Source organism: Panthera tigris, chromosome B3, assembly GCF_018350195.1.
Source record: "Panthera tigris isolate Pti1 chromosome B3, P.tigris_Pti1_mat1.1, whole genome shotgun sequence".
Classification (NCBI taxonomy): Eukaryota; Metazoa; Chordata; class Mammalia; order Carnivora; family Felidae; genus Panthera; species Panthera tigris.
This window is the reverse complement of record NC_056665.1, coordinates 141,326,144-141,339,696: the sequence shown is the minus strand read 5'-3', so window position 1 is coordinate 141,339,696 and position 13,553 is coordinate 141,326,144. Positions and strand designations below refer to the sequence as shown.

The following is a 13,553-nucleotide window of genomic DNA, read 5'->3' as shown; positions in this document are numbered from 1 at the left end:
CTTGGACCAGAGATGTGGGAGGCATATCTGGGGGCGGGGCGGGGGGGGGGCAGGTTCTGCGCACCATCTCTTCCGCCCGCAGGACCTCGTCTGTGATTCTGAGCATCCCGACACCGTCACCATCCCCTGTCCTGCTGCCATAGTCAGCATGCAGGTCTGGTGATAACCAGCTGTGAGCCATTCATCAGAGCCTGCTGAGTCTGAAGCGTCCACTGGCCCCGGGAGAGTTAACAGGAAGGAGTGAGTGAGTGAGTGAGTGAGTGAGTGTGTGTGTGTGTGTGTGTCTGTGCATATGTGTATGCAAACGTTTTCATGAAGAATTCTGTTGGCTATGAAATGCCCAACTCTTAAGACACAGCTACCTGTGACTTACGAATGGTTACTCTTTCCTTATACCCACTCCGTAGTCATCACAACAGAGCCTGAGGGGTTTGCTTTTTAGAGAGGGAGGATGGTAGGAAACCACCAAGCATATTTGGATTAAACCACAATAAGTACATATACTATGACACATAGTCTCAAAGTGCAATCAAAATATTGCACTTTTTTAAAAAAAAATTGCATTTTATTTATTTTTTTTTTAAATATTGCATTTTTTAAAATCAATGATAACCGTAACCACCGACCCTGCCTGCCAGGCAAGCCCATAAAGTGCTCTAGACACCGCCTCCAGTCATCAGCACCGTGTGGCTAGGCAGATAATACCGTCACAACTCATAAAAAAGCAACAACTCGGAGGCTCAGAGACACGTTGCTGCCAAGTGGCAAAGCGGGGATTCAAGCGCAGACCAACGGCCTGGCATGTCGGAGGCGCTTGGTACAAAAGTGCTAGCCGAGTCTGAATCTGAGGCTCAGGATCTGGGCAGTTTCTGCAATTTTGAAAGGGCAGCAAGAGAAAGCACTGGGAAATTCCCAGCGCTTTGAAATGCTTTCTCGCCCGATTCCAGAGCTGGGGTTCCTCCCACGGCCTGCAGGTCAGGGCTTGAGGAGCTCCACGGAGCCCCCAAACTGTCGGGAAGCACGTGCGTGTGTGTGGATGGCGGGGGCGGGGGCGGGGGGGGGGCTTTTCTAGGAGAAGGGTCTCCCAGGGTCCCAAATGCAAAGGACCCCTGTCTGTCCTGTTACTTTCGAGGTGTGACTTAGTCCTCGGTCAGTTGCTAGAAGCTGAGAGAAGACAGCAAGAGCTAGGCCGTGCCCGTCCCCAGGGAAACACAGACCGCGGCCTCTTTTCCATGCACTCTGAGAGCACGAGCTGTGCTGACGCGGACTCACCTCCCAGTCAGTGTTCCAACTGCAACCACAGACCCTGAAGGATGAAAACCAGAAGACTGAGCTGGATCCTAAAATATTTTAAAGGAAGTGTAAATTGATGGCCAGACACAGCACGACTGCAGAAAACACACACACACACACACACACTCACACGCGTGCACACGCACACCCACACCCACACACGCACGGCTCTTCCAAAGGGCTACGTGGTCCCATTTAAACTAGACGTCTCCTTTCCCTCCAAGAGAGGAAACCGCTTTCCTACTTAGACGAAGGTCACACGTCGATAATATGAAATTTGTATCCCTTTAGAATTGTTCTCTTCCTGTCTTTTATCTTTTGAGACCTACAGGTATCAGATGACAGGCCAACAGGTAAACGCTCTCCCTCCAAGTCTTGGAGGAGGACTCGGTTGACCCCCACACTGAACGGTAGGCCTGTTGATGGTATGCTTCATTTGCCTGGAAATATGGCCAGCGCGCCCAGTGCCCACAGTGGACGCTGGACGAGTGCCCGCCGGGAGCACTGGAAGGACACCACGGGAGCCCTGGAAGGATCTCAAGATGGGTAAGGCACGTCCAGGTTTGGATCTGGCGTTTGTCACTAACGTGTTCGTCACTAACTCTGACACGAGGTAGAATGGGGTCAATGACAGAGGGACAAGCAAGTGGTCAAGTCCCAGGAGAGAAAGAGTTAGACGAAGTTGGATGGGGAGGCTGGGTGGAGGCTTCCGGGTGCAGAGATCCCCCAGGTCGTCCAGTAGAGAATCATCGGTGGCGAAGGTACAGGCGGACACCCCAACCGGTATTTTCTTGGATCGGGTGTTAAAGGGACAAGAGCGTGATCGAAGAGGGAGAAGCAACACAGTTTGGGGGCATATTCGAGGAATAGCAGGTAGAGAGTCAGGGCGTTTACAACGTGGAATGTTCCCGGTGGGACAGGAAAGCGTGCAGATGGGAGTGCAGGATGGAAGCTGCACCACCACGCTAAGGGCTGTGATCACTGGAAAACAGTAACACAGTGACGTGATTATTTTTCTCTCCACGAAAAGAGTGACATGATCGGGGGGGCCTGGCTGGCTCCGTCGGTGGAGCGTGCGGCCCTCGATCTCAGGGTCGTAAGTTAGAGTTCCACGTTGGGTGGAGAGGTCGCTGAAAAATAGTAAAATCTTAAAAAAAAAAAAAAGTGTGACTCGATTGAATCTGTGTTTTCTACACATCGCTCGGTCAGAACGGACTGCAGTGACAGGCCGTGAAGCACAGTGAGCGTAAGAAAGAAGCTCCCACGGGAGTGGAGACAGAAAGAGGCACCAGAAACCACCGGATGCACTCAGAGAACGAGAGACCAGAAACTCTTAAGGGACTGATTCTGTCGTGGCAATGGTGCTTCCACAGCGGGAGCCGTGACCAAGCTTGGGGCCGCCACCGATACATGGAGAGACACCGCCGCCACGTGAAGCTTTACCGTGTGATTCGTTCAGGCTCCGGACGTTTTGGAGAGGAAGCCCCTGAGGTGGGTGTGTCCAAACCCACGCGGCCAGTGGGCAAAGGCGGTGGGACTTCAGCACAGAGCTTTTAGGTGTCTGGTTCTGAGCCCCTTCCCCTATGTCAGGCTGAGGGGTGAACAGTCAGGGGAGGGGGAGGAGGCACCTGGTATTGCTTCCAGTGGGGCTAGGGAGGCCGCCCTCCCGGACCTCCACGGCCACCGCCATGCCTGGAGGTTATCGTCACCTCTGCAGCCTCCTCGGGTATTCCCCACCTGTCCCCCCAATGCCCCCCAGGGCACAGGTGCAACACAGGACAACGCTTCCTTCGGCCCCTCCTGCCGGCTGGGCCGCACCCACTCTTTCCTCCGAGTGGCACTGGCCCTGTCACCTCCGTGCTCAGCTCCACTGGTGACGGCCAGCTCTCGACCCTTGGTGACCTTCTCCGAAACTAAGGGGCAAGAGGGCGGAAGTGCCGATTCGGCACGCCAGGAAAAGCCGGGACCTCTGTGGCGGCTACAAGGAGGAGTGGGGTCTGCAGAGCGGCTGCCCCTGTCCCCGGACCGGCCATGTCATCGAGGGCACAGGTCACACGGGACGTACTTTATCTCACTGAGGCACCATGCGGCGGGAGACCCCGGGTTTGGGAATCAGACCGAGCCGGGTGCAAACGCTGGCTCTGCTGCTTGCTGAGGCAGTGATCACGGCAAGCTAGTTGACTTTTCTAAGCCTCAGTTTCTAATTCAGTAACACCACCCCCCACGGCTGCTGCCGGGATCAAGGATAATACACGTACGGCGCCTGGAGCTCAGTAACTGTAGCCGCTGCTGTGTTCCACGTAGGGCAAAGGTATTTCGGCACTCTGGTATGTAATCTGAGTTCCTTTGGCAAAGATCACGCAGTTGCGGACTTAAAACTAAAGCATTGGGCGCCTGGGTGGCTCAGTCGGTTAAGCATCCGACTTCGGCTCAGGTCATGATCTCACGGTCCGTGAGTTCGAGCCCCGCGTCGGGCTCTGTGCTGACAGCTCAGAGCCTGGAGCCTGCTTCCCATTCTGTGTCTCCCTCTCTCTCTGCCCCTCCCCCGTTCATGCTCTGTCTCTCTCTGTCTCAAGAATAAATAAACGTTAAAAAAAAAACAAAAAAAAAACACTAAAGCATCATCATCAAACTCAAATTGTACAGATAAATTAAGTCGTATGCATACACTCTCATTCAAAATGTACACCGTAAACGGTACGCGGGCTCGTCACAAGGGTTTCTCAGCACGGAAGCCAGTTAAGGAACTCTGCGGTCAGGAGACCCCAAAGCCCAACGCCGGAAGGCTAACTTGCTGTTGAAAAATTCAGCAGCACGCTTCAGAATTACATGGACGAGACCGCGTGAGGCAAGTAAAGCAGTGCCATTCGAAGGAGGTAAACCTGGGGACATTTACTTTGGGACAATTTTACGTCACTATCAAAATTTCACGCAAAAAAAAAAATAATAAGTGAACACGTTCCAGATGAACTGTTGTAAGGAAAATGGAAGGTAACGTGCAAGTCTACCTCTATTATTTTGTCCCAGACGGGCCGGTGGCCAACAGCGTCCCAGAGGGTGGCGTGCCTGTCATGCCCACAGGTCAAGAATTGAGGTTTTGAGGCATGGATGGCCAGTCCCCAGAGCTCATCAGTGTGACCCTGCAAAGGACCGAGACAGCCAGTCAACGCCCGGGAGCCTTGGCGGCGGGGTACCCACGGCGAACGCACACTTCACGCCGGCTTCCCTTCCTGCCCCACCTAAGTCACGGCGGGAACCCAAGTGCTGGTGCCGAGGAAGGTCATGTTGGTCTAAAAAAAGGAATGTCGTCCTCCTCGTGACGCTTTGTTATATTCTGACAGTACGTAAAATGAGGCGGGCCTGCTGGGCCGGAACGTACCTGAGTGATGGGTGCAAAGTCCCCTGACAAGGTGCCTTGCAGAACAAAGTTTCTGGTTGTGCCTATCAAGATCACATCCCCCTTCCCCTCGGCCACCGTCCGGATTGGACCAAACTGTTCTGGAATCTGCGTTGAAGAGAAAAGATTGAAGATGTCATGAAACGTTAGCGCCACCATTCAAAATGTCTGTTTGTGTATCATGACAGCTCCCCCCGCCCCCCATACACGTAACATGGAGAGAAAGGTTCACAGCCAGGGTTTGTTGAGTGGATGATCAGAACCCCCAATCTGACTGTTAAACTCCAAACACGCATGTACCTTAAAAGAATCAGTAAGAGTAAGGCTGTTAAAAGAAAAACAATAAAGAATGAAGCATTTTTTTTCTGGATAAGATTAAAAAATAAGAAATAATACTGGTTAGTTCACTCTTTTCTTGCTGTGGCATTGGGACAGCAGTAGCAGGTAAAAATTTGGAAAACAAAGACTAAAATAACATGCCATAAAATTTATTTGTAATTTAAAATGGTAAATTCTTGGGGCGCCTGGGTGCCTCAGTCGGTTAAAGGTCCGACTTCAGCTCAGGTCATGATCTCGCGGTTCCCGAGTTCCAGCCAGGCGTCGGGCTCTGTGCTGACAGCTCAGAGCCTGGAGCCTGCTTCGGATTCTGTGTCTCCCTCGTTCTCTCTGCCCCTCCCCTGCTCACAACCTGTCTCTCTGTCTCAAAAATAAACATTAAAAAAATTAAAAAAGAAAAAAGAAGTTGCAAAAGTTCTAGAATGTGTCCATTCTACTCTGGGGATAAAGACCGTCAACCTTCAGAATGATGCCGAACTTAATGTCTGCCTGCTCATAATTTCCCGGAGCTCATTGAGACAGAAAATTCTGTGAGGGTGTGGAAGGCATATTAAATTTCTTGTCTGGGGCTCCTACTGGTGTGTAGGGCTGCTGGCCACGTAATGAGGAGGTAAAGTAGATACTAAAAGGAGTTAGAGCTTTAGAGAACGTGTCGGCCCTCAGCCACGTACAAAGTAAATACTCAGTAAATACTAGTGACAATGTCTCCAAAGTAACACCTAGAAATTAAAGTGGAAAGCGAAGAAAGATCTTAATGAAAAATCATAACATGGATAATATTCCCTTGGAAAAGTGAGGCCGTCCAATTATAAAGACATTCTAAATGTCAAACACATTATAACCTAAATTTTTATAAACCTAATTCCATTTTAGTTGTTACACTTAAACTGCCTCCATGACTTTAATATAATGTTACCCCATTTGGGGCTCCTGGGTGGCTCAGTCGGTTAAGCGTCTGACTTCAGCTCAGGTCATGACCTCACGGTTCCGGAGTTCGAGCCCCGCATCGGGGCACAGAGGCTGCAACCTGCTTCAGATTCTGTGTCTCCCTCTCTCTCACTGCCCCTCCCCTGCTCATGCTCTGTCTCTCAAAAATAAACATTAAAAAAAGTTTATAATGTTACCCCATTTAATAAAATTTTATCTAAGCCATTTTCAAAACTATAAGCTAAAGATTTCAAACGAACAAGGAAACTGGTTAACAGAGCAGTTTTAGGTTCAAAGTGAATTTCGATACTGCTGCTTGCTGTCTTACCTCAGTTTTACGAAGTTTCTGATAGTTTCCGTTCCAAGAAATGAGCTTTCGGTCTTTCCCTCCTCCCGACACCAGTGTGCCGTCCCTTAACATACAAAGTGCAAAAATGCCACCCTCGTGGGCCCCTTGAACTGCATAGCTTATCCGATTTGTACCTAAACACACCAAGAAAACCATCCTCAGTACGTTATCAAGACACTTGCCTCTCTCCCTCGCATCTCGTTTTTGTTTTAAAACGATCCTGTTGGTTAGGACACCTCTGCAGTGCGAATCTCCAGGGGACGCAATTTCTAGAAGCTCACCAAGCACCAGAAAAGCATGCCCTGGGTTACTTTACAGTTCAGGAGAACATGCCAGAAGGAAGAACAGGACGGAGAGAGCATGGCGGGATTCCACATGGCGGAAAACAGGGACTTGAGTTTAATGTGCTCTGTGTCACTCGACGAGTGACTCAGTGACCCGACCCCTCGGTTTCCCCTTTGTGTAATGGGGCTCCCGCTCACCCCTCAGGATCGTGCTAAGGCTGAAACGGAGCGATGTGTGAAGACTTGCCCCCACAATAGTACGGATACTAGAGAAGTTGCCACATTAGTCTGAAATCACATCCATGGGTCTCTTTCCACCTCCACCCCAACCCAAACTCTAAGTCCTTTAAGGGCAGGGATGGTGTGTTTTTCCTTTCCTTGTCTAGCACACTGCCCTGCATGTGATTGGTTCTCAACAGCTGTCTCCCAGAGGCCATATGGACCAGAAATTTATTTATATTACAGCTCAATAAATAGTCGTTGATAGCTTCTTCATTATAATCTGTTAAGAGATCTCCTAATCTCCTAATAAAGCTATTCCATCAACCTATTCTGGGCTGAAAGACCTTTTTGTAATGATAGAAAGTGACTATTCTTGTTTTTATCCGTCCTAGTCTTAAGGTTTCAAGTTACGCATCTATGTATGTACCTAAAAAACTTGGGATTTTACTGTAATCCTATCGATTATATTAATAGACAGTTCTTAGAGAAGTCACGTTTGACTTCTTATAACATCCCCCTAGAAGTGTGTGCTCTGGGAACAATCACGTGTTACCTTTTCCCCACACCAAGATGTTGCCACTTGAATCTCCAGTAATGGTGTCGCCATTTTCAGAAAAAGTCACGCAGAGGACAAACTTTGGCTTTTCTTGCTTCTGCAAAATGTTGTAAACATATGTACACATTTAGTCAAGACATCCCCTTCTTTGTATGAATAACACCCAGAATCACAGTACTCCTAAGCCGCATAGTGTTAGCTTCTGCTACTCCACCATATGCCTTTCGTTTTTATCCCCCGTGACATAACTTAGGCCGTGAGGTTACCTGCTCTAAAATAGAGACATTTCTGGTAATTATAAAGCTGCAGACAGTTGGAGCAGAGGAGGGGGCTGGAAGGGCTGTGGGGCGGGCCGGGTTGTCATGACTAGAGCTTTAGGAACAAGGCCCTGGCACCAGAATAACGCGGTCCCAACTCCGTGCAGGGAAAGGCCCCATAGGGAAGGAGGCGCTGTCCCTGGTACTGACAAGGCCTGAGCGTCTTCTTGGTGGTTCTTTGCAACCACCCTGTGGCGGGAGGGGGTTGCCCTGCCCCCGGGGCATCCTTCCCTGAGCTTCTCCCTGTGTTGGTCCATCTTTCCTTCTTGGCATGACCAACGTTACCAACAGAGACACAGGGAGCTCCCCAATTCTGTTAGGAATCCGCGGGAATAGTCGTTATTGCTACCTCCCCCAGAGACACTTGCACATTTGCCAATTAAAACAAATTCTAAGCTCCCTTAGAAGCGAGCTGATCACACGCACCACTCAGGGAAGAATAAAACAAGTGTGACTTGACGTTACCTCGAACAGTCCTTGCTTCTTAATAAGGGAGTTTCCTTCTAAGGTCCAAAAGTAGAGATGTGATTTTCCACAAGTAACTATTATATTCGTGTCCGTGGGGTGGAAATCCGCAGCAAATACAGCTTCGTTAGAACACTTTGAGCAAAACAGGAGAATCAAATGTCTCAAATCTCTTAGGACACTCAAGAAAATAAATAACATGGGAACCACAAATAAATAACTCATTCAGGTTAAGCACTATGCCTTTTGATTTTTCTCCCCCTTGAACTCATCTTCCGTGAACACACAGTGTATGTTTGCTGCATGCCTTAACTTCTCCTTGTCTGTCTCCCCCACTGGACAGTAGCCCTGAGGACGGGGACCACAGGTCCTCTGTCTGTGCAGGGCCCCCCACAGGACCTCACACAGAGCTGGCACACAGCACACTTTTGCTGAAGGGCTGGGTTAGGGGTGGGTGGAGACTCAAAAACCACAAGAATCTGCTCTCATCTTCCTTCCCGTCTCAGATTCCCAGCCGTGGCTGAACAACAGAATCGCTTGATGTGTGTTAAAATGCAGATGTCAGGCCTCATCCCCATCTAGTGACTGGAATCTCTGGGAGGGGCCCAGGAATCTGGATTGCACACAGCTCCATCGCTCCTGGCTGACTCTGGCCACCCTGTTTGCCCCGGGATTCCTTCCCGGTTTAATTCCTAGCATTCTGCTGGTGGTCTCGTGACCAAGCTGGGGTTCTAGGGTTGGGGGTCTGGCTTTCTTGGTGCCACTTTGTCAACTCCGACCCTGACTGTTTCTTCTGCTTGAAACTCAGTTACATGCTCTTAAACCTGGGTAACAACTTGCCTCTGTCTACTTCCAACCCAGCAGCAGAGCCAGAACTGAAACACGTGACCAGAATATGAGAAGGCGTGCCTCTAGCATGAAAACAGGTGTTAGGAAAGGTGCCGGATTAGAATACAGACCCCCACATCCCGGACACCCAAGAGAGAAAGGTACGGTGATCTGATGGTAATCCTAATGTTAGGGAAGGAAGGTGATCTAAGGTTAACAGATGACAGGATGAGAAATCCAAAGTCAGTTCTGCAAAAACTGGGATCCGTTCATGATGTGAATGGGAGGAAGACATAAGAAAGCTTCAAAAAAGGGACCATAAAGGGAAGCCCCGGCACACCCCACAGGAAGAGTCGCCCTGGGAGGGTCTGGGATCTGGCTCGCCTTTCCTGAGGCTACTCAGCTTTGGACAAGCCCCGTGCCGGCTGTGCTGCCCTGTCCCTCAGCCCTCAGCTGCTTCGGACCTGTCCCCTCCCCGGCTGGGCAGTGGGCACGTCTCAGTTATCACAGGTGCAGTGCCCCCTTCGACAATAAGAAAGGGCACGTTTGCTGAATGAAACGAAGCAGCAGAGAACAGCAAACGATGGAGTGGATGAAAAGGGTAGGGGCTGTCAAATGAGGAAGAAAACAACCTCACAGATACCATGACGAGAGGAAGAAACCCCACCAGGGCTCGGGAACGGCACCCTGGGAGGGGAGGTGGGCGGGGGGTCAGGGAATCTCAGGTCACGCGTCACGCCTGGGGACCGCGTCGGGAATGGGGAGCCCACTGGCCCACTCAGAAGCAGGAAAGGGACCCGGGAGGCGGCTGGAAGGAGAGGGCTCCAAAATGGGAAATTATAACACAGCCCAGCACGAGACTTGGAGAGAGACCTTTGCGTCGGCCAGCCGTTCTCCTTTCTGCCAGTCCCACACGGACAGTACGTGCTCGTTGGAGTCATCCACGGCGCAGAGATTGCTTCCTCCATTCTGGAAGAGAAAAGGCATTCACAGGAAGACTACATTTGAGAATAAAATAGGTTAAAAGTTATTAAAGATCAACATTAATCTTATTTTTAATAAGGAGTCCATTTTGGCCAAAGAATATGTAGGCACCACTTTGGGGACCAGCTTCCCTGGTCCCCAGGGGAGGGCAGGTGGATGTGGGGTGATGGAGGGACAGGAGCAGCAGAGAGGGGTCGGGGGTGGCCCTGCCTCATCAGTTCTATTAAGACCAGCCTGTGAAGGGGCTGCAGGACCCCCTCCTGGAGGAGCCGGTGCCCACGGCACGTGCAGCACACGTGTGTGACAAACATAGGCCGGGAGGCTGTGTGGGAGCAAAGCCTCCGGGGCTGAGGCTTGCGGTGCTCTGATGTGAGCACGTGCACGTGTGTGTGAATGTTAAGTTTCTGAAACGGCGGCTTATGGGGTGGATCTGTCGCATGGGCACATCCTGAGGGGCCTGGGAGACCATGAGTCCCCTCCAACTCCTGCTTAGGGACAGGCAGCCCGTGTGGGAATGACGGAGGCACACCGGGGCCGCCTACCAAGGGGCAGGTGAAATTCAAGGCCAGAGCCGGCAAAACTGCCTCAAGGAACACGCAGCCGGTGTTGCAGGGCCTCTGCCCATCACGTGTGCGACCCGAGGGGGTGTGTGTGACCTCTGAATGAGGGGACCTGGGACGCGGGACAGTTTCATCATGCAAATCTGTGCACGCACCCAGGCGGCTACGGAGCGTGTTAACCTCCTCCCTCTTCAACCTTGAGCTGATTCTCTCCTCCCTGGGGACGAGGACACCAGTACCCGCAGGGCCCATACTTACAGATTTTGAGAACGCGATACAGGTAACGGCTCGGTCAAAAAACCCAACTCCAATGACATGCAGTGTGTTCAGCGTCACAGAATCCCAGATGCGCACGTGTGGGGGCAATTGCTGTTGGGAAGGAAATACAGAGTCGCCCATTGTGATGGTCATAGATTTATCTTTACCTCGAAGCTGCAGGATTACTTCAATTCTGTCCAAACGAAAAGTCTTTTTCTGCATTTGAAGGCTCTGCCTTTTAACATAAATGCAACATTCCCAAATGGCTTCAGGAGATCAGGGCCCCTGTGGCCAACGTGACTTTAGGGGAGGTCCACCAGGTTTTAAATTTGGAATAGCCAAGTCTTCATAACTGTACCACAGGAGCTGATATTCCGACTGGTACGTCTAGATGCATCTGAGTTTTAGAAATGAAAAATGACGAGGAACCTGGAACCTCATATTCCTTTAAGTCTGTATTATCACTAAGGTATAAATTAGTCTAAATTCAGCAAGACGGTCACCACCCAATAGTGTTGACAGTTTAACATTCTCGGGCCTCACGGGAGCAAAACAGGCGATCGATCACGATCACGCACGGATGACATTTAGAATTGTCACGATTAGTTGCAAACGCTCTCGATTGTGCTCCAACGTGAACGATACTAACTTTTCTCCTTAGAGCCCTGAACAGATTAATCGGGAAAAGGACTGGCATTATACCAAGTTAGTGGACAGAGTGGGCTGAGGCAGTAGGCCAGGCTCTAGCCTTGACTTGGTCTGAGGAGCTGGGCGTCTGCAGACAGTTCACCTGGACTGTCGGCATCGCCCGGCACGTGCACTGAAGGGCGGGCTCAGATGACTATCACGTTTTCCCCGGCTCTAAAGTTCGGATTCAATGTCAAGGCCAGAGACTGAAATACACTATGAATCCACTAGAGGGAAGAGCAAATCCTTTGCTACTCATGTAGAAGACTTTAAAAAGCCGTTTAACATTTTAAAAAAGGACGAAGGCCCTGTGCCATTTATGTGCATTTATGTAATCGTAAACTGATTTCCACTGTTCCTGTGACTTCTTTTTAAGCGCAGAATTTTCATGGGAAATAGCATAAAGTTAATATTTAAAATACGACGTTATTAAAATATTTTCTGAAAAGTTACGACGTCGTTAGAGTATTTTCTGAAAATTGGTGGCCAGCATCCGTGCTTTCTGGAAGAAAACACGCTGGTAAAAATGGAAATACTCCGTGTCATTAGGTTCCTTTCATACACTGTGCAAGTAGAGATCAAAAAAGCTACAGGGGGTGTTGGTTAAGACATGGCAGCGACCACAGACTGCGGCCTAGAAGGAAGTGGAAGCCAGTTTCGCACTGTGCTCTATTTGTTAGAGCCCACTAGTTCCCTTCTGATTCCTTAAAATTCCAGCCGAAGTCTTGCTGAGGTGCTTATAAAACTTGTGCCCAAACTCTCTGGCAGCCTTTGAGGGTCATGTGCAGACTCGCGCTCCGGGGTGACGTCAGGAATTCGGGGCACTTAGGCAGAGGGTGCCTGAAGTTTGCTGAAGAGGCAAAATGCCCCATATCCGAATGCTATTCATTATGACTTTTACTTATTAAATGTGTACTTACTACGTTCGTGTTTGTCACGTGTGTAAAGAAATATCTTAAGAATCGCTGAATTCTTAGGCAAGACCAAGGCTGTTTAAAAACTGGCCGAAATTAAGGTGAGTTCGAGGGGTTTTTAAGGTCACTGTAAGAAAATCCGTGACAAAAAAATTCTAATGAAGGGTTAAGAAGCATTCAGCTACTTTATAGCTAGGCAGGCTTAATCATCAGTGCAAGGTTTCCAGATTCTACGGAGTTAACGGTTCGTTATAAAAATACGAAAGATAATGCAACTCACTTTTCCATCCTTAGATGTACCAGCGACTTGTCCCGTGGCTATCGTGATCCTGTCAGGGTGAACTGCTAGGCTAAAAAGAGGGTATTTATAAAACATCCACGCTTTAAAAGTACGCTCTACTTTTCTCTTGGCCACAGAGTCTAGTCAAAACTTTAAATGTAGGAACTATATGGTACCTGACCTCTTACAGAGTCACCAGAGAGTCTCTGCGCACCCAAATGACCTTGGGCAGTTAGTGCCTATTTCATCCAGCCCTTCTGTCTCGAGAATTTCCAAACGCAAGGAAAAAGCAGCCTTTGCTTGGAAAATACCAACTCTACAACAACCTTGATTAAGTACGTTAAACAGCAAAAATACCTTTAAAAAAGTTTTTTTTTAACGTTTATTTATTTTTTTGAGCGACAGAGAGAGAGAGAGAGAGAGAGAGAGAGAGCGTGATCAGGGGAAGGGGCAGAAGAGAGGGAGACACAGATCGGAAGCAGATTCCAGGCGCTGAGCTGTCAGCACAGAGCCTGATGCGGGGCTTGAACCCACAGACTGTGAGGTCGTGACCTGAGCTGAAGTCAGATGCTCAACCGACCAAGCCACCCAGGCGCCCCCAAAATATCATCTTTTACCAACAGGAGTTTTACAATTGATCAGGGATCTAGGACAAATAGAAATAGGTAAATCCACCTGCTTTACTCCCTATCCTTCCAAAAGCTGTAAGTGGATTATGAATGAATTAAAATGAATGAATTACAGCAAGGCCAGAAATAAACATGGATATTTTTACTTTTATTAAATAAAATGCCTGGGTGGCTCAGTCAGTTGAGCGTCCCACTCCGGCTCAGGTCATGATCTCACCATTTGTGAGTTCGAGCCCTGCATCGGGCTCTGTGCTGACAGCTCGGAGC

General features: G+C 49.5%; 1 protein-coding gene across 3 annotated transcripts in view; it reads right to left on the bottom strand.

Moving 5' to 3' along the window:
• EML1 (EMAP like 1) overlaps positions 1 to 13,553 on the bottom strand; it is a 183,966-nt gene that overhangs the window by 17,342 nt on the left and 153,071 nt on the right. For all 3 annotated transcript variants that reach the window (XM_042990514.1, XM_042990512.1, XM_042990513.1), the window contains exons 8-16: positions 12,658 to 12,727; positions 10,777 to 10,887; positions 9,848 to 9,943; positions 8,147 to 8,281; positions 7,362 to 7,461; positions 6,282 to 6,436; positions 4,673 to 4,798; positions 4,302 to 4,433; positions 1,273 to 1,340 (exon numbers count right to left, since the gene is read on the bottom strand). In XM_042990514.1, the coding sequence (XP_042846448.1) occupies positions 1,273 to 1,340; positions 4,302 to 4,433; positions 4,673 to 4,798; positions 6,282 to 6,436; positions 7,362 to 7,461; positions 8,147 to 8,281; positions 9,848 to 9,943; positions 10,777 to 10,887; positions 12,658 to 12,727 (993 nt within the window). The remainder of the gene's footprint in view (positions 1 to 1,272; positions 1,341 to 4,301; positions 4,434 to 4,672; positions 4,799 to 6,281; positions 6,437 to 7,361; positions 7,462 to 8,146; positions 8,282 to 9,847; positions 9,944 to 10,776; positions 10,888 to 12,657; positions 12,728 to 13,553) is intronic.